Source organism: Durio zibethinus, chromosome 21, assembly GCF_047325235.1.
Source record: "Durio zibethinus cultivar Kanyao isolate XHJ-2024 chromosome 21, ASM4732523v1, whole genome shotgun sequence".
NCBI classification, from domain to species: domain Eukaryota; kingdom Viridiplantae; phylum Streptophyta; class Magnoliopsida; order Malvales; family Malvaceae; genus Durio; species Durio zibethinus.
The window spans coordinates 5,749,768-5,776,436 of record NC_143182.1 but is presented as its reverse complement, the minus strand read 5'-3'; the positions used below and the strand labels follow the sequence as shown (position 1 = coordinate 5,776,436).

The 26,669-nt window shown below is 34.4% G+C and overlaps 3 protein-coding genes and 1 pseudogene across 6 annotated transcripts; 2 read left to right on the top strand and 2 right to left on the bottom strand.

Moving 5' to 3' along the window:
• Nucleotides 1-3,694: 3,694 nt before the first annotated feature.
• Nucleotides 3,695-6,671, top strand: LOC111305148 (gibberellin receptor GID1B-like). Its single transcript, XM_022902393.2, has 2 exons — nt 3,695-4,491; nt 5,144-6,671. Exons 1-2 carry the CDS (start codon nt 4,453-4,455, stop codon nt 6,137-6,139), a joined length of 1,035 nt encoding a protein of 344 aa, XP_022758128.1. The 5' UTR covers nt 3,695-4,452; the 3' UTR covers nt 6,140-6,671.
• A 3,460-nt stretch (nt 6,672-10,131) lies between these two features.
• On the bottom strand, nt 10,132-13,046 carry LOC111305138 (pentatricopeptide repeat-containing protein At2g30780-like; annotated as a pseudogene). The gene is made up of 3 exons (XR_016331105.1): nt 12,398-13,046; nt 10,982-12,213; nt 10,132-10,360 (listed from the first exon to the last, which is right to left on the bottom strand). The product of XR_016331105.1 is annotated as a pentatricopeptide repeat-containing protein At2g30780-like (transcript).
• Nucleotides 13,047-14,012: 966 nt separating this feature from the next.
• LOC111305140 (LEC14B protein-like) lies at nt 14,013-20,364 on the top strand. Of its 3 annotated transcripts, none has more exons than XM_022902375.2 (10): nt 14,013-14,220; nt 14,885-15,257; nt 15,367-15,486; nt 16,549-16,626; nt 17,209-17,385; nt 18,150-18,227; nt 18,595-18,770; nt 19,122-19,280; nt 19,508-19,568; nt 19,957-20,364. In XM_022902375.2, the coding sequence occupies exons 2-10, from the start codon at nt 15,039-15,041 to the stop codon at nt 20,146-20,148; spliced, it is 1,260 nt and encodes a 419-aa protein (XP_022758110.1). In that variant the 5' UTR covers nt 14,013-14,220; nt 14,885-15,038; the 3' UTR covers nt 20,149-20,364. The 3 variants fall into 3 exon arrangements, with proteins under 3 accessions (XP_022758110.1, XP_022758109.1, XP_022758108.1); XM_022902374.2 differs by having other exon boundaries at nt 14,082-14,220; nt 14,846-15,257; XM_022902373.2 differs by lacking the exon at nt 14,013-14,220 and having other exon boundaries at nt 14,814-15,257.
• Nucleotides 20,365-24,079: 3,715 nt separating this feature from the next.
• On the bottom strand, nt 24,080-26,420 carry LOC111305147 (uncharacterized). Its single transcript, XM_022902392.2, has one exon. It carries the CDS (start codon nt 25,556-25,558, stop codon nt 24,353-24,355), a length of 1,206 nt encoding a protein of 401 aa, XP_022758127.2. The 5' UTR covers nt 25,559-26,420; the 3' UTR covers nt 24,080-24,352.
• Nucleotides 26,421-26,669: the final 249 nt, after the last annotated feature.

Sequence of the window (26,669 nt, the reverse complement as noted above, 5' to 3'; positions counted from 1 at the left end):
TCAGCATGGTTGATTATAAAAAAACTTTGGTGTTTTCCTTTACTCTTTCATGGCGTAGATAGGTCAAGGCAAGAAGAAAAAAAAAAAAAGGTTTGGATTGGAAAAGATGGGATGAAAGAATAGAAGAAAATTTACGGCCAATTGTGTATTCAAATGCAAAGAATCTTTAGGAATGCTATATTTGTTAGACTTTTCCCATCAAGGAAAAACAAAATAATCAACGGTCCCGATTGGCTTCAAGTACAAATAAGCATGTCTCCGATAAAACTCCCCGCTTTTTTTTTTTTTTTTTTAGGTTAATGTTATATTTAGCTTATATTTTATGAAAAATTCTATTGTAATATTTTATTTTTTAAATATATAATATGATATTTATATTATCATTTTGTGTGATAATATGATATCAAAGGTTGAATTGATAACTGAAATCAATTAACGCTACGTCTGTCTAATCACACGCTCATATGTAACGAATAACATCATGTCATCATCGATATCATGTGTGCATTTTAATATAATTTCAAATGATGAGGTAAAATGCATTATGTGTCATAAATTGAATGACAACAATCATTCATCTTATTTAATTATATTAAATTCGGATATCACATTGACTCACAAATATATCATATATTTTTAAAAATAAAAAATGATGCCACATATATCATACTAAGTATTTTAAAAACAAAGGTATTATATTATAAAATTTTATATAATAAAAGCCCACTACTTTTTAAAGGTATGGTATGACACGAGGTCATTATAAAATTTTCTGAGAAAATTTGGATTTAAGTTGCGATAGAAGGTGATTATTTTTTAAAATCATTTTGAATATATGTTAAGATACTCGATAATAATAATGATTTATTTATTGAAACTTTTATTATAAGGTTTTTAGGGGAGAACAAAATATTTATATATGATATTTATTGATTTGAAAAAATTTTGTGATATAATTTCTCGAAAAATATTTTGATAAATCATAACGAATAAATGACTTTTTTTTTAAAGTATATTAATATAATTTTAAAATGTACGAAAAAGTTGTAATAAATAAGATGATAGTTTGGGCATGACTGATAACTTTTCAATTACTTCAAAATTATATCAATACTTAAACCTAAATTTATTTATTTTTTATCAATTATGATAAGTTCACTTGACATATTAAATATAAGATATCATAGTACATGTTATTTACTGATGATATAATCTTAATGACTGAAATTAATGATGATTTTAATACAAAATTAAAATTTTAAAGGCATATATTGAAATTTTGAAACTTTAAATTGAATATATTTAAAACTGAATACATATAATATAAGTTTAGTAATAATAAAAAATTGAGTGTTGGTATGATTAAATTTAATGGTAAGATAGTATTAAAAAGTAGTCATTTTTTATATTTAGAATTAACTATTTTGAGTGATGTTGAGATAGAGATTGATGTAAATTATAGAGTTCAAGTAAGAGAAGTAAAGTAGTGAAGTGCGTCATATATGTTATGTAATCTTAATATATCGTTAAAGTGAGAAATAACTATAAGATTTGTGTTGTTATATGAAACTAAATATTTAGCTGTTAAAAAACAATAGTAGAAAAAAATGAGCATAACTAATATGAAAATATTTAGATAGATGTATAGTATAATAAGAATAAACAAAATAAAAAAATGGAAAGGTTAAAAAAAATTATGGTACTCCAAATTGAGGAAAATATAAAATAAGATTATATGAGATGGTTTAGATATGTGAAATATAAGTCTATCTATGCACTAATTAAGAAGAATGACTTTTTAAATTTAGGAAAAATTAAAGCTTTTAAAGATAAATTATCAAATATATGAATATAAATAATAAAAAATAAAATAAGAGTTAAGGAAATCGATAAAAAAATTATTGATAATAGAAATAAATAGTGTAAAAAATTTAAAATTACGATGGAACTTAATTATTTTTTTATTTTTCAAATAATTAATTTAAAAATTACAAAATGTTTAGTATATTGTCACTTTTTTTTTTAATAATAGAAGGCACATTAATCCTTATTTTGTCAACTTTTTTTTTTAGCTCTTGGACATCATAGCTTGGATCTCTTCAGTATACAAAACCAACGGCGGAGATTCAATGGTAGGACCCACCTAAGCATGTCACAGGAAAAATCTATCAATCAACCCCAAAAGCAAGCTGAGAGCAGAACACGTGGCGATCTCAGAGGGCTTATTGCCCATCAACTATGAAGGGTCCGGAATCGGTGGGGATCCGACCCTTTTTAGAATTTTTATTTTTCTTATTTGATCATCGTATCAACTTGTTCTAAGAATTAGAGGAAGTGTGCTCGCGTGGGGCCCATCAAACAATAAGAACTTTTGGAAATGCCACGTGTCAGAATCCCACGATTTATAGATATACACGCTCTCATTGAATACGACAAAATCCAAAGCCCACGTTAGATGACTAATGACCTCAGAAAGCAGAAAACCCAAAAAAAAAAAAAAAAAAGAAAAAGCCTTCCTCTCGCAGGTTCTGACAAAAAACATGCCGTCACGCGCTTTCCGCTATCGGACAAATAACGTGTCGTTCTCAGTGGCTGCTTCGTGGTTTTGATGGGGAGGAGAGGATAGCTTCGGGATTTCGGGTAGGCTTTTGGGCAAAAGAGTCGATATGGAACCCTTTGTCGCCACGTGCCTTGGCGTCGGCCGCACGCAGGAAACTTTTGTCTGCTTTGATTTGTTTTTAGCGAAAATTTCTGTTTTTTTTTTTTGGCCAATGCGAAAATTTCTGTTCAGTACAGCTATTGCCAGGGCTAGGTTTTGGCTATTTCCAGAAGCGGTCTTTTAAAGAATAAAATAATAAAATTTCAGAAACTGTCCGAACTCTGAAGTAATGCGTCCTTTGCATTTTCTTTTTCTTTTTTTTTTTCATATTTTTCTAAAAAATATCGGTGACATCGTATTCATCATCCAAGCCTGAAGCCCAAATTTTTATGGAATAAAAGAATATAACGGAATTGTGAAATTACCCTTTCGTTTTTTCTATCACAAATACAATAATATACATTACTGCCTCTTTTTCTATATATTGTTATTAGAGTTTGATAATTTTAAATGACATGATATAGAAATAATAAATAAAAATAATATAATTTAAAATTGAAAAAAATTATATATAAATTTAATAAAATAAAAAAATTCTAATAAAAATTATAATATAATAATTTTTATATGCATGCGTTTGATATGACACAATATTATATTTTTTTCGCTTTATTGGTTTACAATAATTTGTCTTTTTTGGATTTAAAAAATATTTAATTAGTTACAGATATTAAATCACGTCCTACGTTTACTTATTCCTTAGATGGATTAATGTAGTTTATTTTCAATGCAAAACAAAATTAAATAAAATTTTAAGGTGCTAATTTTTTTTTTTTAAATTTCAAAAGGAGAAAAATCTTACGTTAAAAGAAAGGAAGAAAGTTAGGATCGAACTCCAATATGATATCTTATTAAGGCTTTTCCAGTTATTACTAGTTCATAAAAGCATCCATAATTCCTTATTTTCAAAGAAACGAAACGAAAAGAAAAGAAACAGATAAATGATTAGTCAAAAAAATGGGAACCAGAATAAAAGGAGTGGCAGTAGCCATAACCACATCTAAAAAGTTTTCAACTTTCAAATTCAGATAAAGATTGTTGAATTCAAAAATGAAAATGTTGGGCAGCAAATGGGAGTACAATAGAAAAAGGGGTTTCAACTAATAAATTATTAATAAACCAATAACAAAAACAATAAAGAAAAAAGAAATTAGTTTATAGAAGAAAAGAAATGGGAAGGGAAGGGCCAACGGGTAGGGACATAGGACCCACGTAAACAGTAGTTCGGCCGGCCGCTTTGTCTTCTCTTTGGTCTCCGTCCTCCTCCGTCGCTTCACCTCCACCCTTTGACTCTCGAAAAACAGTTTCCTCCTACCTCTCTCTCTCTCTCTCTATATTTTATATACTTTGTTTAACATAGATATACATATCTTTGCTTTCTCTCTCTCTGTCTTATTTCCTCTCTATTTGAGGAAGGCTGTGAGAGTTTCTTTTTCTCTTTCCATCTCTCTCTCTCTCTCTCTCCCTCTCTATTTATATCTTATTGGTGGTTCCTTGTTTCAGAAAGGAAGTGTCTCTTCTTATTCTGAACACACAAAAAAAAAAAAAAGAAAAACTCATAACGAGGAATCAATCAGAAAGAAAAGGGGAGACTATAGTACAAGAAAAGACACCCCAAAGCACCAGATAACAGAAGAAGAGAGAGGCTATACACATACACACTCTTACTTTAGTTTCTTGTTATTATGAGGCTGTCTTTGTGAAGATTAGTTTCTTTTCCTTTGTGGGGTTTCTTTTAAACCTTTTCCTTTTTGTTTTTCTTCTCGGGGTTTTTGAGTCTAGTTTGTTCAACCATGGCTGGTGGCAATGAAGTCAACCTCAATGAATCCAAGGTATTTTCTTTCATTTTATTTTGGAAGATTAAATAGTGATTTTGTTCTGATGGCTTTGATTGTTTTCAACGGTTTTTGATTTCCAGCAAGTTGATGTTATGGGATATTTGACTTCCATTTCGAGCAAATGAAGTTTTTTCCATTTTTTCAACTTGGGTTCTAAAGATTTGACCTTTTTCCCGGGTTGGGGGGGGGGGGGGGGAGTGTTATTGATGGTTTTAACCGAATTCTTGTGTAATTATGAGCTGTTCTTGACGGAATAATTTGTGGGGTTGTTTTGATTTACTTTTGTTTTCTTAAAAAATTTTAATGTTGGGATTGAGTTTGTTGTCTTATAAGTTCTAGTCTGATATGTTCAAGAATAATTTGATTCAAGGAAAGATTCGAATTCAACTTTGATTTGAAGATTTTGAAGTTGTGTTTTAGCCCCTACTGCTTCTTTTGCGTTTTCGATGCTAAGTTTGAATTCCTCATCCCACAATTTGCTTACTGGTCTGTGGGGACTGGGTTTTCCGGGTGATATTTTTCTCTGCTTTGCAGTATGATCGGTCTTTTCTCAGTTGTCGAGTCTATGAGCTTATTATTATTATTATTATTATTATTGATGATCAAATCTTCTAATTGCTTGGATTTTATGTTACTGTTCTTGTAGAGGGTTGTTCCGTTGAATACATGGGTCCTCATTTCCAATTTCAAGGTAGCATACAATCTACTGCGCCGTCCTGATGGAACCTTTAACAGAGATTTATCGGAGTTCCTTGACCGCAAAGTCCATGCCAATATGAATCCAGTTGATGGGGTTTTCTCCTTTGATCACGTGGATCGAGCCACCGGTCTTCTTAACAGGGTTTATCTGCCATCTGCTCAGAATGAGGCTCAATGGAGCATTATGGACCTTGAAAAACCTTTGAGCACCACTGAGGTTGTTCCAGTCATAGTTTTCTTCCACGGTGGAAGCTTCACTCATTCCTCTGCCAATAGTGCTATCTACGACACCTTTTGTCGCCGCCTTGTTAGCATTTGTAAAGCTGTTGTGGTGTCTGTAAATTATCGGCGATCACCTGAACATAGATATCCTTGTGCATATGATGATGGTTGGGCAGCTCTTAAGTGGGTTAAATCAAAAACTTGTTTTCAAAGTGGAAAGGATTCTAAAGTCTATGTCTACTTGGCTGGAGATAGTTCTGGTGGAAATATAGCTCACCATGTAGCCGTGAGAGCAGCAGAAGCTGATACTGAGGTATTAGGTAACATTCTTCTGCATCCAATGTTTGCTGGGCAGAGGAGAACGGAATCAGAAAAGAGATTGGATGGGAAGTATTTTGTCACACTGCATGACCGTGATTGGTATTGGAGAGCTTATCTACCAGAAGGGGAAGATAGAGACCATCCGGCTTGTAATCCATTTGGCCCCAGGGGCAGAAGCCTTGAAGGACTCAAGTTTCCCAAAAGTCTTGTTGTTGTGGCTGGTTTGGATCTCATTCAAGATTGGCAATTGGCATACGTTGAAGGCCTTAGAAAATCTGGTCAAGGAGTGAAACTTCTTTTCCTCGAGAAGGCCACAATTGGGTTCTACTTCTTGCCGAATAACGATCATTTCTATTGCCTCATGGAGGAGATAAAGAACTTTGTGAATTCTAACTGTTAATAGTCTACCTAACCTTAACAACAGGCGGCATACATAACAAAGCTTGACAATTCACTCTTTTTTTTTTTTTTTCCCTTTCGAAGTGATGGTGTGTAGTTTATAAACTTGTGTAGTGTTGTTACTTCTTATTGTATTACCTTTTGTGGTGGTGAAGAAGTTCTTCACCTATGGGGACTGGCTGTTCTCACTCTGAAGACGAATTCCTAAGGGTTTTTTGGTGGATAAAGATATTCTTGTTAGAAGGCCTGTTTCAGTGGTTCCAAACTTCCAAGGATAGGAACTTGTTTATGAAATTCATACATTCGCTAGCCACCGGATATAAAAGGCTTACCCTCGTCAGCTTTCGGCCGCAAATAACGGGAAGAGAGAAGTGTATGGGGTAATGTTTGGTGTTTTTATTAATTGGTTTTAGCAATTGGTAATTGTTAAACACTAATTTCATTGCAAGGAAAGGAATATATCCTCTTGTTATGAACTTGTATGTTATACTTTGTTCTGAAGCCAATATAAAGATTTTGTTCTGTCTGTGCCACTTGGGTATCAACATCTCTTGAGCAGCCAATGGTTTGTGTTGTTTTTCTGCGTTGTACGCTACTTTCCTTGTTATGAAGAGGCAAATCTTAATCTATAGAAATCAAAACGTGACATTGGAATGCTGAGGTTATTCAATAAGCACTTGCAGTTGGTTTCCAACGGATGAGACAAACCAGCGGTAGGATTCAGATAAGCAAGTCTATCTGCTAGGAATGCCAAAATACTCTTTTCTTTTGATAATTCCAACCTGATGGTGAAGTACTTAACAGTCTGATTCTTTTGTCCATATATTGAATATGTTTTTTCTTAATATTCCAGGGTTTGGCCTTTTTTAATCGTTAAATTTCTTAACGGGTGGATACTTGTTTAGTTGTTTACCAGGTCAAAGGTTAGTGGCCAACTTTCAGAACCCTATAAAATTGAATGATTTTTGGTGGTAACTTGGTTGAATGCCAGTTTGGTAGCTGTTTCCACTAAAGGATTTAAATCTCAAATTTGTTGTTTGCTTCAAAGTTCAAAGGCCAAAACTTGAACGTAATGAAACCGTGAACGAAGACGGGCGATGGCGTGCGGCAAAGACGGAGGACCACATAGGCGAAGCGTTTTCTGTCACTCAAACCAAACCCCAGCCAATCAATAACATTTTGGAACCATAAATTAAAAAAAAAAAAGATAAATTATTGGATTACAAGTCCAAATCGTGGGTTTCGCCATCTTTCCACAACGTTTTTGATTGATTTTTTTTTCCCCGGGGGGGCATCTTTGTCAGCTCGTAGATGGGTTTCCGTTTGGAGTTTGGGATAAATGTCCAAATATAAAGAGAAATTGGTTTTTTTTTTATAGGTAGAGAAAGGGAAATCTTCAAACAGTGGTTGGGAATTTTGGAAGTACTCTAAGGGACCACTATAGATTATTTTTTTCTTTAAATTTTCATGCTGTTGTGTTGGATTGCTTTGAAGGGTTTAACGGGCAAAGTGGTAGGAAAAGCTAAAGCTCGGATAAGGACATGGAACCCTGTCTTTAATTGACTTTCTAGGCCTTTGCTTACAATATATGCTTAGTTTTTGCATCTTCCAATCACCAAAATATTGACCCTCTTTTATTTTTTGCCATTATTTTAAGTTTTGTTTTTTTTTTTTACCTTTCTTGTTTAGATTACCAATGGCCAATGAATTTATGTATTTTTTTTTTCATTGTCTTATTATGAAGCTGTCGCATTGTATATTAGCTGTTTATGTCTTTGGAAAATATTCTCTAATACGACACCATGGACTCATTGTCTACAAATTGCCTTTTTATTTAATCACAATTAGGGACAAAATCCTTAATCTACTTTGGTCAGTTGCCTCAAACTATTCTACTTCCATTTTTTTAATATAACTTGCCGACTTGAAGCTTTGCCTCATTCACACTAATCTATCCTCTATACCCAAAATTCATCCTTTTTTTTTTTATTATTTTTTTTTTGCTTCATACTAACTTGATTACTCTCTACACTTCAACTCGATCAACATGAGGGACCATTGTATTCCATTAAAAATTTGACATTTAGCATTAATTCATCATTTAACAAATTTTTAATCTCAAATTACATTTGAGTGAAAAAGAAATAGGTAAATTGGAAAGACAAGAAAAAACATGAGAAAATACAAGAAAAAGCCTGAAAATGGTTATGGAAAATATTGCCGTATACAAAAAAAAAAATAAAAAAACACGTGGTGGAAAAAGCGATGCGAATGCGATAGGTTAGCAGCCACTGAGGAAAAAACACTTCTTAAAACTTTTTTTTTGAAGTTTCCATAAGGCCAAAGGGTGAAGTTTCAGTTTTTAATCATTGTCCAATTCCAAAAATACTCCTAATAAAGGAAAATTAAAATTCTTTTTCCTCCAATCAAAATCCATTTTCGTTTTTGGCATTCTAAATTTATAAGGTAAATAATATTCCCATAGAAGCCCAAAAATATGTGGAGTGCAAAGTTTTTTTTTTATTCATCAAATGGGAGTAGTTTACTTCACATGCCAAAAATTGAATTTTCCAGAGCAGAGATTTTTTCTTTTGTCCAAGAAAAAAATACTAGTGGAGAATAATAAAGAATGGAAAAGATTACATCAATCCAACAAACATGAAAGACAAAAGCATTTAACAAAGATTTTTGTTTTGAAGTGGTTACGTCAAGCAACAGCGGAATTTATTTTTAATTTCCTCTTTAGGTTTGTTTTTTTTCTTCTTTTTGAAGGTGGGTCCTCTTCTTCCTCTTCATTCCAACAACCCACCACTGTTAAGCAATTATTTGATATTTATAACTAATACTACAACTATTATTTCCAAAGAATCATGGGCTTTGAACAGGAAGTTTTAGTAGTAAAATATAGAGTGGAATATTTGAAGGGAAAAAACATGAGAAAAACAATATAGGGGTAGCATAAAATGTTGAAAAATGAATGTGAAGCAAAACTTTGGGCAGGAGGGGTTTTGAGTATATTCTATTAACCTGTTTCTTCCTTCTCAAACATGTTTTCTACATGTTTCCAGTATTGTTACAGTACAAATTTTCAGTTTGTTCTCAGCTTTGCTTCCGACGTAGTTCAAACTTCAATCGAATTTCGACTACTTTTTTTAAAAAATTTTTTTCACAGGGTGTAAAAAGCTGGGAAGCAAAGTGGGGTTAGTACCAGGGAATGTGGTTCCCTACAGTAGGAAAACATGTTTAGGGTACATATTATTTTTATAGCTACAAACAGCCCATAGCTGAATCTTGATTGAACCCGAGGGGTTTAGTTCAACTGGTTTTTCCAAGAGCCGACGGTCATTCGACAGCAAAACTGGAACCGATTGTAAGGACAAGCTCTTTATAAAATTTGTGCGTAAAATATTTGTACTGATAGCCAGGGAATCACAAACCCAAAATCCCATCTAAACATGGCCAAAATATGATTACAAAATCCAAACTCTTCACGAGTACGAACTCCATATAACTCACAGGAATATTCAAATTTTGGGTGGTTTAGGATCTTCCTTTAATTTTATAGGGAGAAAAAGTTGTTACTACCAACCTCGGGTCATAAAAAAGGTGAGAACTAACTCAGCAGGTTATCACTATTTGGTGTAGGAAAAACTAATACCCATGAAAATGATACTATTAACCCGTCGGGTGGTTACCCTATAAACTAGATTAATACTAATTGGTAGGGTTTGAATACCACCTTCCCCAAATAAGAACTTTTATTTGAATGCAAAGAACCCCGGATTTCGGGTCTCGGTAAAGCTTGAATCAAAGTTCCAGAATCACTGGAAGTCCAAATAGCAAAACTGGATTTGTAGCCCCAAAATCAGCTCTTTGCTGTCTATAATGCTAGGATAATACTTTTACATCTCTAACATCTAGAAACAGCTAGGGTATTTGAGAAAATTGACTGAGAACATAGCTACACTAATCGAGTAAACTAAGATCATCCCATTAAATATAAATCGAATTATGACTGCCAAGATTGAACCTTAGATGCCACCAAAGAATCAAATTGCCAACACATTATCACTCCTTGAATTTAAGGTGAAGTTATATCCTTTCTAACTCCTATGATTGTACAAAAATTAGTCACGTTTGTCCGAAGGCAGTGAATTTTATTCCCCTTCTGCTGCAATCAGCTTAAGGATAGTCTCAGCCCATCAAATAATGTAAGCACTTTCTGCAATTACATGGACAGCCAGTCAATTGCAGTACAAAACCATAAGAATAAACACAAACCAAATTGAATATCTTCATTTAGTTTGAAGAATAAGCAAGTACATGTGTGCATCAGACAAAATGCATAATTTCTAATTTCTAATCATAATATAGAAAAAATAATACCCAGGGTTTAGGAATTCAGAATTATTTTCAAGTAGCATCTTGCTAATAGACTTGCAATGATTTTCAGATTGCATCTAATCCCTAGCAAGTTAACTAATCTTTCATCGGTATGAAGAAGTAAGTTCCTGAAATTGCAATTTAAGGAATTTGGCTGTGAGATTAAGTTTCACAATACAGGTATTTCTATAGCTTAAATTCATAATAAAGATACCACTAGCCAGGTTAAGTTAGTATAAATTGTAGGACAGGGAGACGATAAACTGCTAGGTCACAGAAATAATCTGTTGCCAATCAACAAACAATTGATTACTAATTCTTCTAGGTATCTAGCAATTATCAAATAACTTATTATGGCTTAATTACACAATGTATCCTTTCCTATTTGACACATTTCATGAAACACCTATCAATTGGGAGAGAATGTCAATCAAGACCTATACTGAGACAAGATGCATACCTATGGGTAATTTGAAATCTCTATTCAGTGTTGTGATCATAATGAGCCACAAATGCTCATTGGCTAAATGATTCTTGCAACTTCTGCTGGAATATTGCTACAAAAGGTTTATGATATATATGGTTCAAAAGGAATCCTATAGCCACGTTTGCATATGAATCCCACCTACTTGCTCAACCTTACGTCTGGTAGCACACATTGAGTATGCCTTGTATAATACCAAAAGTGTCTTTTGTGTGTGATCCAAGTTGACATTATCCATTTCGTTAAGGACATTCTCCATTTCTTCCAAGTGCTTCTGTGATCCATACATGAACATTTTGCAGTGGTACAAGGATTTGCATATTCTCCATACAGCACATTCTGCACGCTTTACAAAATTTGCCAGTTTGTCCACATCATTGTATCGGAAATAAGTTGTGATAATGCAACGCATCAAGTGTATTGTGAATACAGATGTCTTCTGCTCAAAGGCCTTATTAATCAAGTTCTCCATGCTCTCTAAATGATTCTCCTGAGCATGAAGTCTAATCAGCAACACATTCAACCAAGGCCTGTATTCATTCTCTGGAATTAGCCTTAACAGTTCCTCAACCTTTTTAGTCCTATCCTTGACAGAACTCCTACAATATGCACATATCATGGCTCTAATCAATGGCATTTCCTTGTCATCAACGTGATGTTTTATCATTTGGTATGTCTTCCATCCTATCCAATTTCCCCAAGCGTGCATATCCTCGAAGCATCAGCAAGTGAGTGTTAATATCTGGCTTAATGGGTCCAGCCTTCATCAAATGAAAAGTTCTTTCCATGCTATCCCACATCCAAGCGGTCACATATGAAGCAATTAAATTGTTATAGGTACTTACATTAGGGACGAGGTTTAAATTTTGAACCTCTAGGAATGTTGCCTCCATGTGATCTATTAGCATCAAACGACCAAAGACTGATATAAGAATGTTATATGTTACAATCGAAGGACTACAACTCTTTTCCCTTTTAAAATCCCGAGACACTGGTTGACATTTGTCAGCCACACCATTATGCTTATAGGCACTCATTAACGCATTGTAAGTAGATGTTGTCTTGAGCTGCTTACTAGCAGCCTCAGCAAAGAGCTCAAGTGCAAGATCTACATTCTTAATCCTACCAAACATGCTGATACCACTAGCATATTCTTCCGCTGTCATGGGATAGCTTTGTTCTGCCTTTTTTCTCCTCCAATTAAACACCTGAAGAAACAGTCTAATATGAAAACAAAATCCAATATATACCAATGTCCACACTGGAGCTCCGAAACACCCCCCAACTAAGCACTAAAACAAAACCCACAAAAAACATAAACCTAGATAGATTTCGTTCTAAATTCAAACAAATGAATTTTCAGTTAAAAGGAGGAAAAATAGAAATTCATACCTCCACGGCCAACTTAGGCCAAGAATTCAAAATTTTCAATAACTAGGAAAAAAAACGGTCATTGGTTTTTTGGTATGCACAGGCACAGTATCCTGATATTCAAAACTCCCAAGTAAAAAATCACCTTTCCCATCCAAAACCTTGATTACTTCCCCTAAACAATCAACACTCTTTACCAATTCATCTCTCAACTTAACCACTTTCGGGGTCAGCTCTTCTTTGGGATCGTTCGGGGGATCCCCTGAGAAAGCTTTTCAATGAACGAGTCGATAATGTTGCTGGAAAACTTACAGGGCAGCGGAGAGTGGTTGGTCGGGGCGCCAGAGTCGCCATAAAATCTGTAAAGAGAGGATTTTGGAAGAGTAAAAAAAGTGGGATTTTGCGTTTTGACGGGTGCCTGTGGAGATTTGGTAGCACCTCTGATTGGGCTGCTCCGTCCGAGATTTTGAACACGCGCTTCATTGGGATAGTAATGGAGACATGGTTTTACTTTTAGGTTTTAAGGAGGGTTTTAGTGAACAGGACGATTCCAAGATCGAAACGGATGGGGATGCAATGGCTTGGGATTTGATGGCTAACGTTAAAAACCGAAAATCCTCCGATCTTACATTTACCCTTGCAAATGCTATTGGCGGAGATACCGGGTCGGGTCGAAATTTTTACATGTTCTTTTCAAAGACAAAAACAATTTTTTCTAACTATTATCATTGGTTAAAAGTACCAACCATCAAATGATCCAACTTTGTCAAGATATAGAAAGAATTAAAAGAAAAAAAAATAAAAGTACACATTTACCACTATTATTTAGGAAAGTAATTTAAATTTATCATCAATCTTTTAATTAATATAATTTTATTATTAAATTTTAATTTTAGAGTAAATTTTTCATCATATTTCAAATTTTAAAGTAATTAAAAATATTCAATAAATATTTCTGTTAGGAACTGTTTTATAGTTTGAAAAATATAATCTAAAAATGATATGACATGTAAAAAATAATTATGAACTTAAATTTAAATTTTATTTTATTTATTTTCTTATATATTTTTTAATAAATATAATTTCACATAATATAAAAAATTATTTTTTTCTTATTTCATGACAGCGTTTTCTCCTACATATAATGCATCATTATATTTTCAGTTAGACTTGATATTTTTCCAAGTCGTATCTTTTGAATTATAAAACAGATTTTAATGATTTTATTGAATATTCTTTAATTATTTTAAAATTTAAAATGTAACAATAAAATTATTTTAAAATAAAAAATGTAAGGATAAAATTATACCAATTAAAAAATTGATGAAAAATTTAAATCATTCACATAAATGTAATTATAGTGGATAAATTTATACCTTAAAACATAAAATGCAAGGAGGTGTGTAGCACGTTACAGTATTGAGAAGTTACTTTCAGGCAAGGAAGAAAAAAAAGTATGCGTGGTCATTATCATTCAAGTAATGTGACTGCGGGCTTTGAGGTTGCCACAAAAAAAAAAATTTAAATTGATTTACATATGTCAATAATCTTATCGGAGTTAAATCCATCATATTTATTTATTTTAGTATATTGATATTGGTATGATATTAGTACGAGAAAAATGAATTGCAAGGTTAAAACTTGAAGGACATACAGTTTTAGGAAACACCAGAAAATGATATTAAAGGACACGTGTCAACATGCATAGGGATTAGGGGTACTTATAGCACCCACTCAAATCATCAACAAACCCAAACCCTATAACATAACTGGCAATCGCCTAGTCTGACTGAGTCTCGGCAGGATATAAAGACTTACAGAACTCTGTAACAGAACAAAAACAGGTAAGCTTTGGTTGACTCTTTTTCAGTTTTGTTGTTAGTTGTTACTTGTGTTCAAGTAAATTTGGGTTTTCTTTTTGTTTGACGATCGAATCTTTGGATAAGGCTTTTGTTTTGTAAGTATTCTATTCTGTGCAAACAATTTGACTTGGCGATAATTATAACAGATGCTGAGTAACTAAAGAAGAAAGTTTACCTTTTGGCTTCTATTCGGAACTGGGTTTGCTTTAAATATCATGGTTATCACTAAATTTATGGTGGTAGATTTACAAATATGTGGATTTTAGCGAATTAAAAGCAAAAACCTTTTCGTTGTTTTGGGTTTTCTTACACCTTTTTTTGGGTATGAAAATGACTTTAAATTGGTCAAACTGTGCTGAAATTCGTTTTCTTGACTATTGATCATGAGTTTGCTTGTCTATCACAAATCCCTTTTTTGTTTTTTGGCTTTTTAAAACTCTTCATATACCCAATTTCTTTTTTTTTTTTTTTTTTTTTTTAAGGTTTGACAGGTTAAGAACCCAAAAAATTTGTCCTTTGGTATAAAGGTTTAACAGATATGTATATGTATTAGTAATACGAAAATATCAGCAGCGCTTTTATATTAAAAAATGTTTGTTACTGCCAGTGGGGTTGCCATTGATGAAATGGGGTATGCCATGAGTAGGCTGGAGATAGAATCTGAGTTGTTTGATGGTGGTAATGTCACCAATGAAGCTGGCAGCAGTAATAGGTCCAACAAACCATTGCATAATGTAGACCACGAGATTGCCCAGCTTACAAACCTCAGATCAAATCCTCATGAACGATTGCGTAAACTCATGCCTGGAAAGCAGCAATCACCTGTTTCCCCAGTGAAGATGTTGGCTGGTCGAGAAGGTAATTATTCAGGAAGAGGAAGATTCTCATCAGCAGATTGCTGTCACATGCTTAGCAGATATTTACCGGTAAATGGTCCTTGGCTTGTGGACCAGATGACCAGCCGGGCCTATGTTTCTCAATTTTCAGCTGATGGCTCTCTTTTTGTTGCTGGGTTTCAGGTATTTGTTCATTGTCTTATGACTGAGTGAGATTGACTTGACATTGAATTGATTTGATTATAGGTACTAATAAGTTTGATTTAATTTGATTGTGAATATTTGGTTTTAGGGAAGCCATATTAGGATATACAATGTGGATAGAGGCTGGAAAGTTCAGAAGGACATTCTTGCTAAAAGTTTGCGATGGACAGTTACTGACACATCCCTTTCTCCAGATCAGCGCTATCTTGTGAGTTTGTGCTGGATATGGTTAATTATATTTGAATGTAAGAGAGCGCTTAATGATTTCCAATTGTGTTTCTTTTACATGTCATTTTTTTAAACAAAATTTCTGATGCTAAGGGAATTTATTGCTGGAATAAACTCCACCTATCTAGTTTTAACATGTGCTCAGTGTCTTCCTTCATGTCAACTTGAATTTTTTGAAAATGCTGCTTCTATGAGACAGAATATTATGGAGTAAAATATGAAAGGGATCATTGTGGCTAAGATAATGCATTTCAAGTGCTGAATAGATTAAAAGCCTCCCACTTTGTCACCCTTTGCTTGAACTTTTGAGGATTCTAATAGCACTTTAGGTTTCTTTACAAACAAGGATTCATGGTGATAAGAAGTAGCAGATAGCTTTTGAGTGCCAAACTCATTAGTGTATCATACAGAATATTGTGGTCTTACTCTCAATGTGGCATGACAAAACAATACTGGACAGAACTTTATTCTCTGGAGTCCTGATCCTTGTTTTGTGTACTAAAAATGAACAAATATAGGATATTGTTTCATGAACTTGTGCTGAAGAATGAATCCAATGCCTGCTCAGAGCTTGTAGTCCACATAATAGATTTGTCTGCATCTCTGTATTTGCACCTGTGTCTGCCTTCACTGTCTGGTCATCTGTCTGCTTCAATGTTCAAGTTTTTGTATAATGTTTTTGTGCACTGATAACTAGGTTGATAGTCTGCTGACCTAAAGTCGTCCTACAAAGTGCAAATAACGGGGAAGATTAAAAGATCAAGAAATAAAGATGGAAAAATACTCTTAAATTGAAGAGCAACCATCATTATTCAAGCAAACCATTTTCTAATGATTTATAAGATATGAAATTAAGGATGTTGACTTGGATTAGTTTCTTTCAAACTCCAAATAGAGAATGAATGTTTCCGTACATGTTAATTTTCATTTTTATTACACTAATATTGTTTGAATCTGGTGACTCAAAGCTTTGTTTCTCAATGGGCTTAAATATCATGTTTGTCACAGATATCTTAATCAAATTTCTATTCCTTTGTTTCAGGTTTATACCAGCATGTCACCTATAGTTCATATTGTTAATGTCGGGCACGCTACCACAGAATCCCTTGCAAATATCACGGTAAAATGCTCTTCTTTTTAATCTTTGAAATTGGGGTGGCAATTATTTACTGGCTTCGCATACAAAACTCTCATGCTGGCAACTTAAAGCCCATAATTGGGGTTGGGAGTTTAGTTCTTGCAATACCTGTTTGTCTTCTGGTCATGAATACCATCTTTTAAAACTTGTTATTAGCAGTGTTAAAAGTCTGACCATGCCAATAAATTATTTTATTAGCATGGAGCTTTTCACAGAACTTCAATTTGCAGAATAGAGATATTTGGTACCTGATCTTGGTTCCCATCTATAGTTAGAATTTAGGACTTGAATTGGGCCGTGAGGACCTAGGTAAACACTTCAGAAACTTCTGGGTCAGGAAGATAATTGTTTAAGATGATAACATCCAACCTGACTATTAGATATATGTATATCTTTAAAAGGTGAAAATGAATAGATTAACTAGAATGATCATATTTTTGAGGGTAGTATTTGTGGTTGGAGGTTGAACAACATGAAATATGTTGATCGAGGATGTCTTTGTATATTCATCCAAGCATTATTTTTCCCGACAATCTTTTTGGTCACAGTTCTAATGTTTTGCAGGAGATCCATGAAGGATTGGACTTTTCTGCTGCTAATGATGGATGTTATTCTTTTGGAATATTCTCTGTGAAATTTTCAACTGACGGACGAGAACTTGTTGCTGGAAGCAGTGATGACTCAATATATGTTTATGATCTTGAGGCAAACAAGCTTTCCCTTCGAATTGTGTCTCACACGGTGGGTTCACTGTTAGTGTATTCTTGATATGATAAGCATGTCGTTTTATGATTATTTTATTTCTTGAATATTGTTGATTTTTACCTATAGCAGTTTTATACTGGCTGGTTTATGTCTGAAACTGTTTCTTAAATAACTAGAGACTAATCTATGTACCAGCTTAGCCCTATCAACCACTGTTAAGTGATTGTGTCTCACTACTTTTAAAGATTATGTTTGCTACTATGCTTATAATTGAAGTCCTTGTCGTCAAGTAACCTGAATTTGTTTAGATATGACTAATAATAAAATGACTGGAAGTTGAAACATTTGGCTTCCTTGAGAATAATATTTATATAGAGAATTGATACTATTTTATCCCATGTAATAAAATGTAATTATTTTTCTCTTGTATTGGATGCCTCTGCCCGCTTGTGGCTGTATCTAAGTTAAACAGATGCAATTTAGAGTCTGAACTGTTGCCTTAGATATTTGTCCTTCCTTTATAATGTCTCAAAAGTTCTTGTCTTGTCTATATCGGCATTAAAGTGCATGGATGTTGCATGAATAGGATAATCAAGGGACTGAATATCCTAGGAACCGATGTGTGTTTGTAAGATCCACTCACTAAGTATAATGCTTTGTTTTGGATTGCTGTCGTTTAATTCACTTGACCTTGTTTCCCACTTTAATGTAGAAAGATTACATGTAATGTGGTGACTATTTTCCATATATGGATCTATAATTTCAGGGGTCCTGAAGTTGATTTGTGTTTCATCTTGCAGGCTGATGTTAACACAGTAACCTTTGCTGATGAAAGTGGCAATTTGATATATTCTGGGAGTGATGATAATCTCTGCAAGGTAAATTCAAGTCTTCTTATGCATAGTATGTTTAGATGTTATCATCCTTGTTTCTTAAATACTTTTATTATATTCTTTTTATTGTGAATTTCACCAGAAGTATAATACCTTTCCAAGGCCATTATTTTTTATCTGGTTGTTTAGTTCATAATAGTTTGAAAAGGTTTTGGCTAGTTGCAACGAGTTTGTTGCTTTCTTTCTGTATTTTAGTAACCACACATTCACTAACACTAAAAGTCAAAGACAACACCATTCGAAGGTACCTTTTAGAAAAAGCCTGAACACATTACTGAAAATGTGGGATTGTAAATATGCTTTATTTTCACTTTTGATTAAGCAATGGACAATAATATTTAATTTTGTTTAGGTGTGGGATAGACGTTGCTTCATCGCAAAAGATAAGCCAGCAGGGATCTTGATGGGACACATGGAAGGTATAACATATCTTGACAGTCGTGGAGATGGTCGTTATTTCATATCAAATGGTAAAGATCAGACTATCAAGCTTTGGGATATCAGAAAAATGTCCTCCAATACCACTTGGTATGCTTATTTTCTGGCTTCCCGCGGTGCTGTTGCAAGTTTTCTTTAATTTCATGATAGTAGAAACTGCAACATAGTGTAGATTTTCTCTACATGAGTATGTAAGTTTCATCCTATTTAACAGAACTTAATTTACTGTCAGTTTGAATTTCAGTGGTAGTTTGATCATAAGAATAGTTAGGATTTTGAATTCAATTTACTAGATTGATTTTGGTTAAAGCAATGTCCAGTTTAAATACAATGGATTGAGTTTGTGGGAGCCAACAATTGGTGCTTTATTTAACATCGTTCTAGATTGAAAATGCTTAATAGACAGCTTAAGTTAAAGACATTTTTTTTATGTTATTGCAGCAATTTAGGTTTTAGGAATTATGAATGGGATTACAGATGGATGGACTACCCACCACAGGCTAGAGATTTGAAACACCCATGTGACCAATCAGTGGCTACTTATAAGGGTCACTCAGTCTTGCGGACTCTTATTCGCTGTTACTTTTCCCCAGAATACAGGTGAGTGTTACTGTATTTCCTTATCTTTAGCCGAAACTTGGGTGATTATTTGAATGATAGAAAGCTGTTTGCTTGGTATTAGTCAAATACTTTGTCGAATCAACTTAGGAATAAGTGGTGTTTAAATTCTTTTCTCAGTTAACGAGATATTTTTCTTTATCTCACTGTTGGCTCTGGGATAAAGCATTTATTAACATGTCATCAATTTCTTGAATCTGTTATTGCAGCACGGGTCAGAAGTACATTTACACTGGATCTCATGATTCTCGGGTTTATATTTATGATGTGGTAAGTAACCAAATCTGGTATGCTTTTCGTATAGCTTTGCATTTAGAGTCGCTAATGCATGCAGCATTGACATATTGTGTAGATATAAGACTAAGATGCTCTGTGTTGGATTCAATTTGTTACCCGGAGTTTTATGCCGATCAGCTATAGTTCCAATGTGCACTATCTTGAGTTACAAAAAAGAAAAAAGGTGTAATTGTGTATTTTACAAAAATGCCTATTGCCATATGATAAAGATGCCATGCAGTGATTATGCTGGCAAATGAATGTAAATTAAAGACTGCAGCATAATGTGTTAAGCCATTGCATGAATAGCAAAAATGTGTGAGCAGTACTATACTAGAAAATTCTCTTTTATTGAGAGTAATAACATGGTTATACCTTATAGGCAACGGGAGCCCAAGTTGCAGTACTGAAGCACCATACCTCACCAGTAAGAGACTGTAGTTGGCACCCACACTACCCCATGCTGGTCAGCTCTTCTTGGGATGGGGATGTGGTTAAGTGGGAATTCCCTGATAATGGACAAGCACCAGCTTCTGTGAGCAAGAAGAGAATCCGGAGGCGATATTACTATTGAAGGCCACCTGTATCATCCGTAAGCTATAATCATACTATATATATGTTATTGTTAACTGTATGTTGTTTTAAATAGCAACTATGGTTTATTTTGCAGTATTGAAAAAGGTGTAATTGTTTAACAACATGAAATGCACTTCCATGTATTCAAATTTTTAGCTGTACGTAAATAAACAATACAACTCTCTATGTAAGTTTTATCTATGCTTCATCCAAACCCTCTCTGTTTTTCTTCCTTGATTCTGCACGAAGATCGTGCTGCGTGGTGGATTGGTCTCTTTCATCTTTTTCCCACTCTGATGTATATTCCTTGAGAACAAGTTAATGAATGCAACGAGCTCGTTCTGCAATGTGGAAACAAGAATCATTACATTATAGTTTCGATCAGAAGTAAGTTTGTGATGATGATGACATATTTGTGCTTTGTAGAATTCTTTCAACAAATGAACTTTCGTGGTAACTAATGCTTTTCAACTACACCAATGAAGCCAAGAAAAAGAGAAAAAGAAAGCAGAAGGTGGAACCATATTGTATGTATGTCCGTTGAATGCTAGCTGTTAGTGTTTGTTGGTTAAAGGTGTAAAGCCTGCAAGAGACGCCTGCCCCTCTCAATTTCTTGAGGTTTTGTCGAGGAAGAAACGAATATTTGTTTGGATTCATGTGGATATATCTCTCGGCCTCAATGAACAAACAATATGTGGTGGGCCTTATATGCCAAGCACCTTTTGCAAAGAAACGGCAAAAATGTACCTTAGTAATGCAAATGGGTTCCAGCTTTCAGGCCCATTTAAGTTTTTTTGTTAGTACTAAAATTTTATCCAATCTTTTTTCCATCATTAAATTTATGATCTAAAAGATTAAAACCATTCACTTCATTCAATTCAAGAACCAAGAAATTTTCTACCGAAAAAAGTTTTTTTTTTTTTTTCTTTTGATGTAACAATACACTCATTCAAATTGGTTTGGGAATTGAATCTAAGATATTCGGAAACTTATCCTTTTTTCATCACAAGAATTTGGTATTACTTTTTCCAAGTTTTACAAAAAAAGAAAAAGAAAACCCTAAGATAAGTTGATACCAGATTTGTATTCTTTCCATAAGGCAGGCTACTAACTTCTACTATTACTATTCGCCACATTTTTGGGTGCCATAAAAAATGGAAAATAAATGCTTTTTTGTTTTTTCAAGAATCCCAATCAGGTCTGTGTATAGGGAACGCCAGAAAACGTAACCATGGACAGTGGATCAAACCAGGCAAAATCATCAAGGCATTCTTTAAAAGAAAAACTAAAGTTCTTGCAAAATAGTGCTCATCATACCCTATCTTTGGGTATCGTAAAATCTTCACTTTCTTTTCTCTCACACATATTACATAGGCACATGTTGTTTAACTTTTAGTTCCTTGGAAAATAATGCCTCATCATTCCTTCTTGGTATACAATTTACCTATTTGATAAAAACAATACTTTCATCATAGCATCGTAGTTTATTTATTGAATATAATGTAAAGTCACCCCCCCACCCTCCAAAGGTATAACACTTACTAGAAAGCAATACCTAATATACATGCAAGTTTAAAAATTATCTCTTCTGTTGTCTGCTTCTACTGTTTTAGGTAGACTGTTGAAAGAAGACACTTTGGATAGAGTAAGCGGATTTTCACTCTCTGCAAAAAAAATCCCTTCAGTTTTATTTTAGTATAACTTTTTTTTTTTTTTTCATTACTTGCAAAACTGAACGATCTTCTGATTAAGGAGTATGTGTTAGCAAGCTTAATTTTAGAAAGCTCTTTTCTTGCACATGTAGAAAAAGAGTGTTTTCTCATTGAAAGCAACAAGAATATTGTAACTTTTGAGAGCAGCAACCAAGCACTGGGTACTCAATTTCTTTGTGTCTTAATGGCATATCGATATTGGTCATCAGTTTCAGCTGTATCCCTATTTTTGTTTAAAAGCTACGGGGTTGAAAATCATTAGGGGACCTTAAAATGATGAGGGAACATGTAAGAAATAAGGGCCCCTACTTAGGCAGATTGAGGATAATAACATAATCAAAGAGTTGCTTTACTTGATAATTACACCAGAAAACAGCTATGAGGGCCACCATTTAATCAGGTTGACAAAATTTCCTGAGAGAAGCTAGTTCAAGGCCTCCACTCCATTCAGGACATTATCTTTGTCCCAATTTTTTTTTTAAATCTCAACAACAACTCCACAGTCCATATACCCAATTTTCAGACTTGCATTCTGTCATTGTCTATGATTTTTTATCTGATTGACTTTTGGGTAAATGTGATGGTCCGGCATCTACCTAATGGTATAATCTTTACTGTGTATTTCCATGTCTTTTATTTGTTAGATTATCCATATGAAAACACATAAAAGGCAAATAAAAAGAATTTTAGGTCTTGTTTGGCCAAATCATTTGCAAGATTTCTGATTATAAGAAATTCAACAACAGAAAGGGAGAAGTAGACGGTGGTAGCATTTGACTTTATTAGTGTGTCAAAAAAGATCCATCATGGAAAATGTGTGTTAACCTTTCTGGCTTTTGCCAATTGCCAACCAGAACCGTCCCCAACTAACCTGTAAAACAAATAGGTTAAAATTTGAGTTTTACAGACTAACATCTGCTCTGCTCCATGTGCCCATAAACTGTCCATTATTATAATGTTAACTCGAGTCTCAATCACACCTACTCTTATTTTTTCTCATTTGTCAATTGCCAAAGGAACCAAGCAAATAAAAATGGTGAAAGAGATGGTTTTGATTCTTTTTTCTCACTATTAAGGGGAACTAACCTACTAGGACCACTATCTGCTCGTTCTATTAATTGATGAATTAAATAGCTAAGTGTGTTGAATCAAACCTTGAATTTTTCATGATAGGGCTTGTGAAAAGGAGAACTCCAAGAGTGTGATAAACACTAGTGCATTGGTGTAGCTAAGCTGGCCTCAATGGCAATGATGATATTTTTCATGAGTTATGGGTAGATAGATGATTGTATTGTTTTTTGCCATTCTCAGGCCCGTGCAAATGGAAAGCTGCAAAAACAAAAGAAGCATGAGTTTTACCCCACACGTCCCTTCTAAAAAGAAAAGAAAACAAGAAACAAATGCATACCATCAAACCTTAAAACAAAGCAAACTCAGCTACCCATCAAAGAAAGGCCAATTCTTGGTACGGAAATCCCCCAAATATGGAACATGGAAGTGTGGCTCCCAGTTTTAAAAGAGACCAATCGCTGATAAATCATGACTGCTTTCATCTTTATGGGCCTAACCAATAATATTCACATCAAACGGCTAGCAAATTGTGGAACATGTGACCATTGTAGTTGTCGTGCTAATACTAATGTCCTAATTCCAAAGTGACCATACCAATTCTATTGCATCAGGCATTTTATTTTATAATCTACTGGTACCTGGTAAGAGATTCATGTTGTGAATTTTGTTTTGGTATTAAAAGTTAAAACCCTTAAAAATATTGCATTGGAATCTTCACAAAGAGATAAAGTTTATAAAAACATGAGTGAGTGGGCTGTTGTTATATTGCTTAATGTCATAGGGGTTTTCACATGTCGAAAAATATATATATATATATATAAATGAATTTAAAATTTAATTCAATTAATTAATTAATTGTTAAATAATATTTAATAAATTTGATATTTAAATTTTAACACACAAATTTTTTTATTATCAAATTACAACTTTTTTTTTGTTGTAAAAAAATGTATTACAAATGCAAGACTTCTTCGATTTAAAAAAAAATGAATTTTTAATTTGGACTCACAGCAATGTAATAAGTCATTGATGGAGAAAGAAGAAAATTTAATATCATAATGTTGAAATATTGATTCTGGTCTGTTCGCCAAATGCAAAAAGGACAATTCAAAGGCACATGAAGTAAATAAAAGTTTTTGTTTGGTAGAAAGATGTGGGCATTAAAAAAATAAAACGCTATTAAAGGCATACCCATTTCACAACCATCCCAAACGGTCCTTGTCACCCAAAATTAATAGTATTAATTTAATATATTATGGTCATAACAAACAACAAAATAAAAATTACAAATTACAATTTCTAATGTATCAACAAACTCTCTTATTTCACCATTTACCCACAAAATTAATGAATCTAAATTCCCATTTTTGTAACTTTTCTTTCAAAAGTACCCCTCACATGATCCTCAAAATTACCGATCTATCCTTTCCATTCGTTACACTGGGCAGTAGGCCTAGTCTTCTGTTCCCCAGCCTTCAATGGGCACGGCGTTTGTACGGGCGGTACCATGCAGTTGTACTGTAGACATAGAGAACTGCTTACAGGAATCTCGGCCGTCGGATTAATCTCGATACCGGTCAAATAGTTATGCTGCAAATAAAGTATTTGTATGCTGGCGGATAATAACCGGTCCACAAAGCTGGCCGGGACCTCACCAGTGAACCGGTTGTTATTCAAGTAAAGATTCTGTACGGTCGAGAACATTGGTGATATCTGACCTGACAGTCTGTTGTGGCTCAGATCAATGGTTGATATTGTCACTTGATCAGCCGGTTGGACTGGACCAGAAAACAAGTTTCTTTCCAACTGAAGGTTTGTAATAGGAAATGAAAACAACCGGCCCGGGATGGGACCGGTGAACTGGTTCAAACTCAAGTCTAGGTAGTTTAACTGGTCAAGCCCGGATAGAAGCCTGTCCACCGGCCCAGTCAGCTGGTTCCAGGAGAGAGAGAGGAACTGGAGAGAAGGAGGGAGGGAGTCTGGAGCGAGCGACCCGGTGAGAGCATTGTGTTTGAGGTCCAGCCGGGTTAGGACTTGGGAGAGAAACGGAGGGATCGAACCAGAGAGGTGGTTGTGGCAAAGAATAACGTTGGTGAGCTCCGGCAAGGTTCCGATGGAGCGAGGGATTTCTCCGGTGAGCTGATTGTAGCTAAGATCAAGCGTTTTAAGGCTTCTCAATTGGCCAAGAGTCGGCGGAATATCCCCAGAGATGAAATTCCGGCTGATTGCAAGAAACCGAAGGTCCTTCAATTGCGAGATTGACTGCGGCAACGACCCATAGATCCGACCCGGAACGATAGATAACTCGGCGAGAGCAGACAGTTTACCAATGGCCGGGTTTATCCTTCCAGTTAAACCCGGCGAACCAGCACGAGGATCACCCAGATTAACAGCTATCACTTTATTGGATTCACAGTAAACGCCGGCGAAGTTACAAGGATCGGAGGTGAAATCCCAGGAAGCAAAAAAATTGGAGCCAGGCAAGTCATTGAGAGACTTTCTAATGGATTGTAAAGCTAAAAAATCAAGTGGGTCTAAAATTGCAAAAGCCAAGAATCTACACTGAAACAGAGCAACTAAAAACAGAGCACAAGGAACCACTCTCATTCTTCCTTGTTTACCCATCGATCAAAAAAGACCGGGTTTTCAAGTGAAGCAGTGAGGTGGGAAGTTGAAGAATGGTTTATATAAGGACAAAAAGGGAAGGCTTTGGGTTGGCGAAGGTAGCTTTTACGTGAGAGAAGACTACCGGTTTCTCGTGGGACACACCATGAGAACTTTTAATGGCGAAACGATCAGCATCAAAGATTATAGAAAGAGAAATATATATAAAAAGAAAACAAGATTGGCTTGTAAAAGAAGCAAAGATCAAAGAGAAAGAAAGACAGAAGACTTATTTTTGTTGTTTGATTCTTGCTTCTGAATCTTCTTTCTTTTTATTGCTTCTCTGCTTTCTCTTCTCGATGGGTTTGTGTGGGTTTTACTTTTTCATGATTTTGGCTTCTTAGAGAAGATGCAGAGCATTGACGCCTTGCTCTAAATAACTGATGAATGAAACTGGCATCGACAAAGAGCGTGAATCGGTGAATGTATGGTTTTATTAGTTTGTTTTTGGTTTTTTATTGATTGTTTACTGTTTTTGGTTTTGTTTCTTTTTGGGGTAGGTTCGGGTATAAACGGTTGTCCGAGCCTACATGGCAGGTAAAGTATTAGGTTCGAGAGACAGATCATCAGGTAGGGGCGGTGGTTCGAGACAGGGATCACGTGACACTAAAGTGAGGGAGAGGTTTAATTAAAAAGGTTGACAGGGTGGTAATGTCCAGCTAGGATATGACACGTCATCAATAAGTGAAGTGGCATAAAAGGAGAACCTGTCTGCCAGTTCCCATTGACTATTGTAATATGAAAAAACACATACTGTCTTTTACCCTTTGTAGATTGTGGATTAGCCAGCTGATTCTCTTTATTTCTAATAATAATGTATATTTTCAGGCCTAATTAAATTCACAGAAATGCTACGTTTATTTTATTTGTGGAGGTGAAATTGTGTTTTGCCATGTTTATTTTGGAGGCAAAATGCTCCGAGGCCTAAGCACATGACAGATGAGATGACACTGACCTTTTCTTGTCCCAAAGGAAGAATAACAAACGAAATTTGGGATGCAAAATAAAGTGATGACGGAAATTGCGAAGGGGTAATTTTGGTGAAAGTTTAATCAGCACAAACCCTTGTTCT

Bases quoted from the DNA above. Each gene is read 5' to 3' on its own strand.
- LOC111305148 (XM_022902393.2), top strand. From the start codon at position 4,453: ATGGCTGGTGGCAATGAAGTCAACCTCAATGAATCCAAG. The intron at 4,492-5,143 runs GTATTTTCTTTC...CTGTTCTTGTAG, and splicing joins TCAACCTCAATGAATCCAAG to AGGGTTGTTCCGTTGAATAC.
- LOC111305140 (XM_022902373.2), top strand. From the start codon at position 14,829: ATGTTTGTTACTGCCAGTGGGGTTGCCATTGATGAAATGGGGTATGCC. The intron at 16,627-17,208 runs GTAAAATGCTCT...AATGTTTTGCAG, and splicing joins AATCCCTTGCAAATATCACG to GAGATCCATGAAGGATTGGA. The intron at 19,281-19,507 runs GTGAGTGTTACT...CTGTTATTGCAG, and splicing joins TACTTTTCCCCAGAATACAG to CACGGGTCAGAAGTACATTT.
- LOC111305147 (XM_022902392.2), bottom strand. From the start codon at position 25,558: ATGGGTAAACAAGGAAGAATGAGAGTGGTTCCTTGTGCTCTGTTTTTA.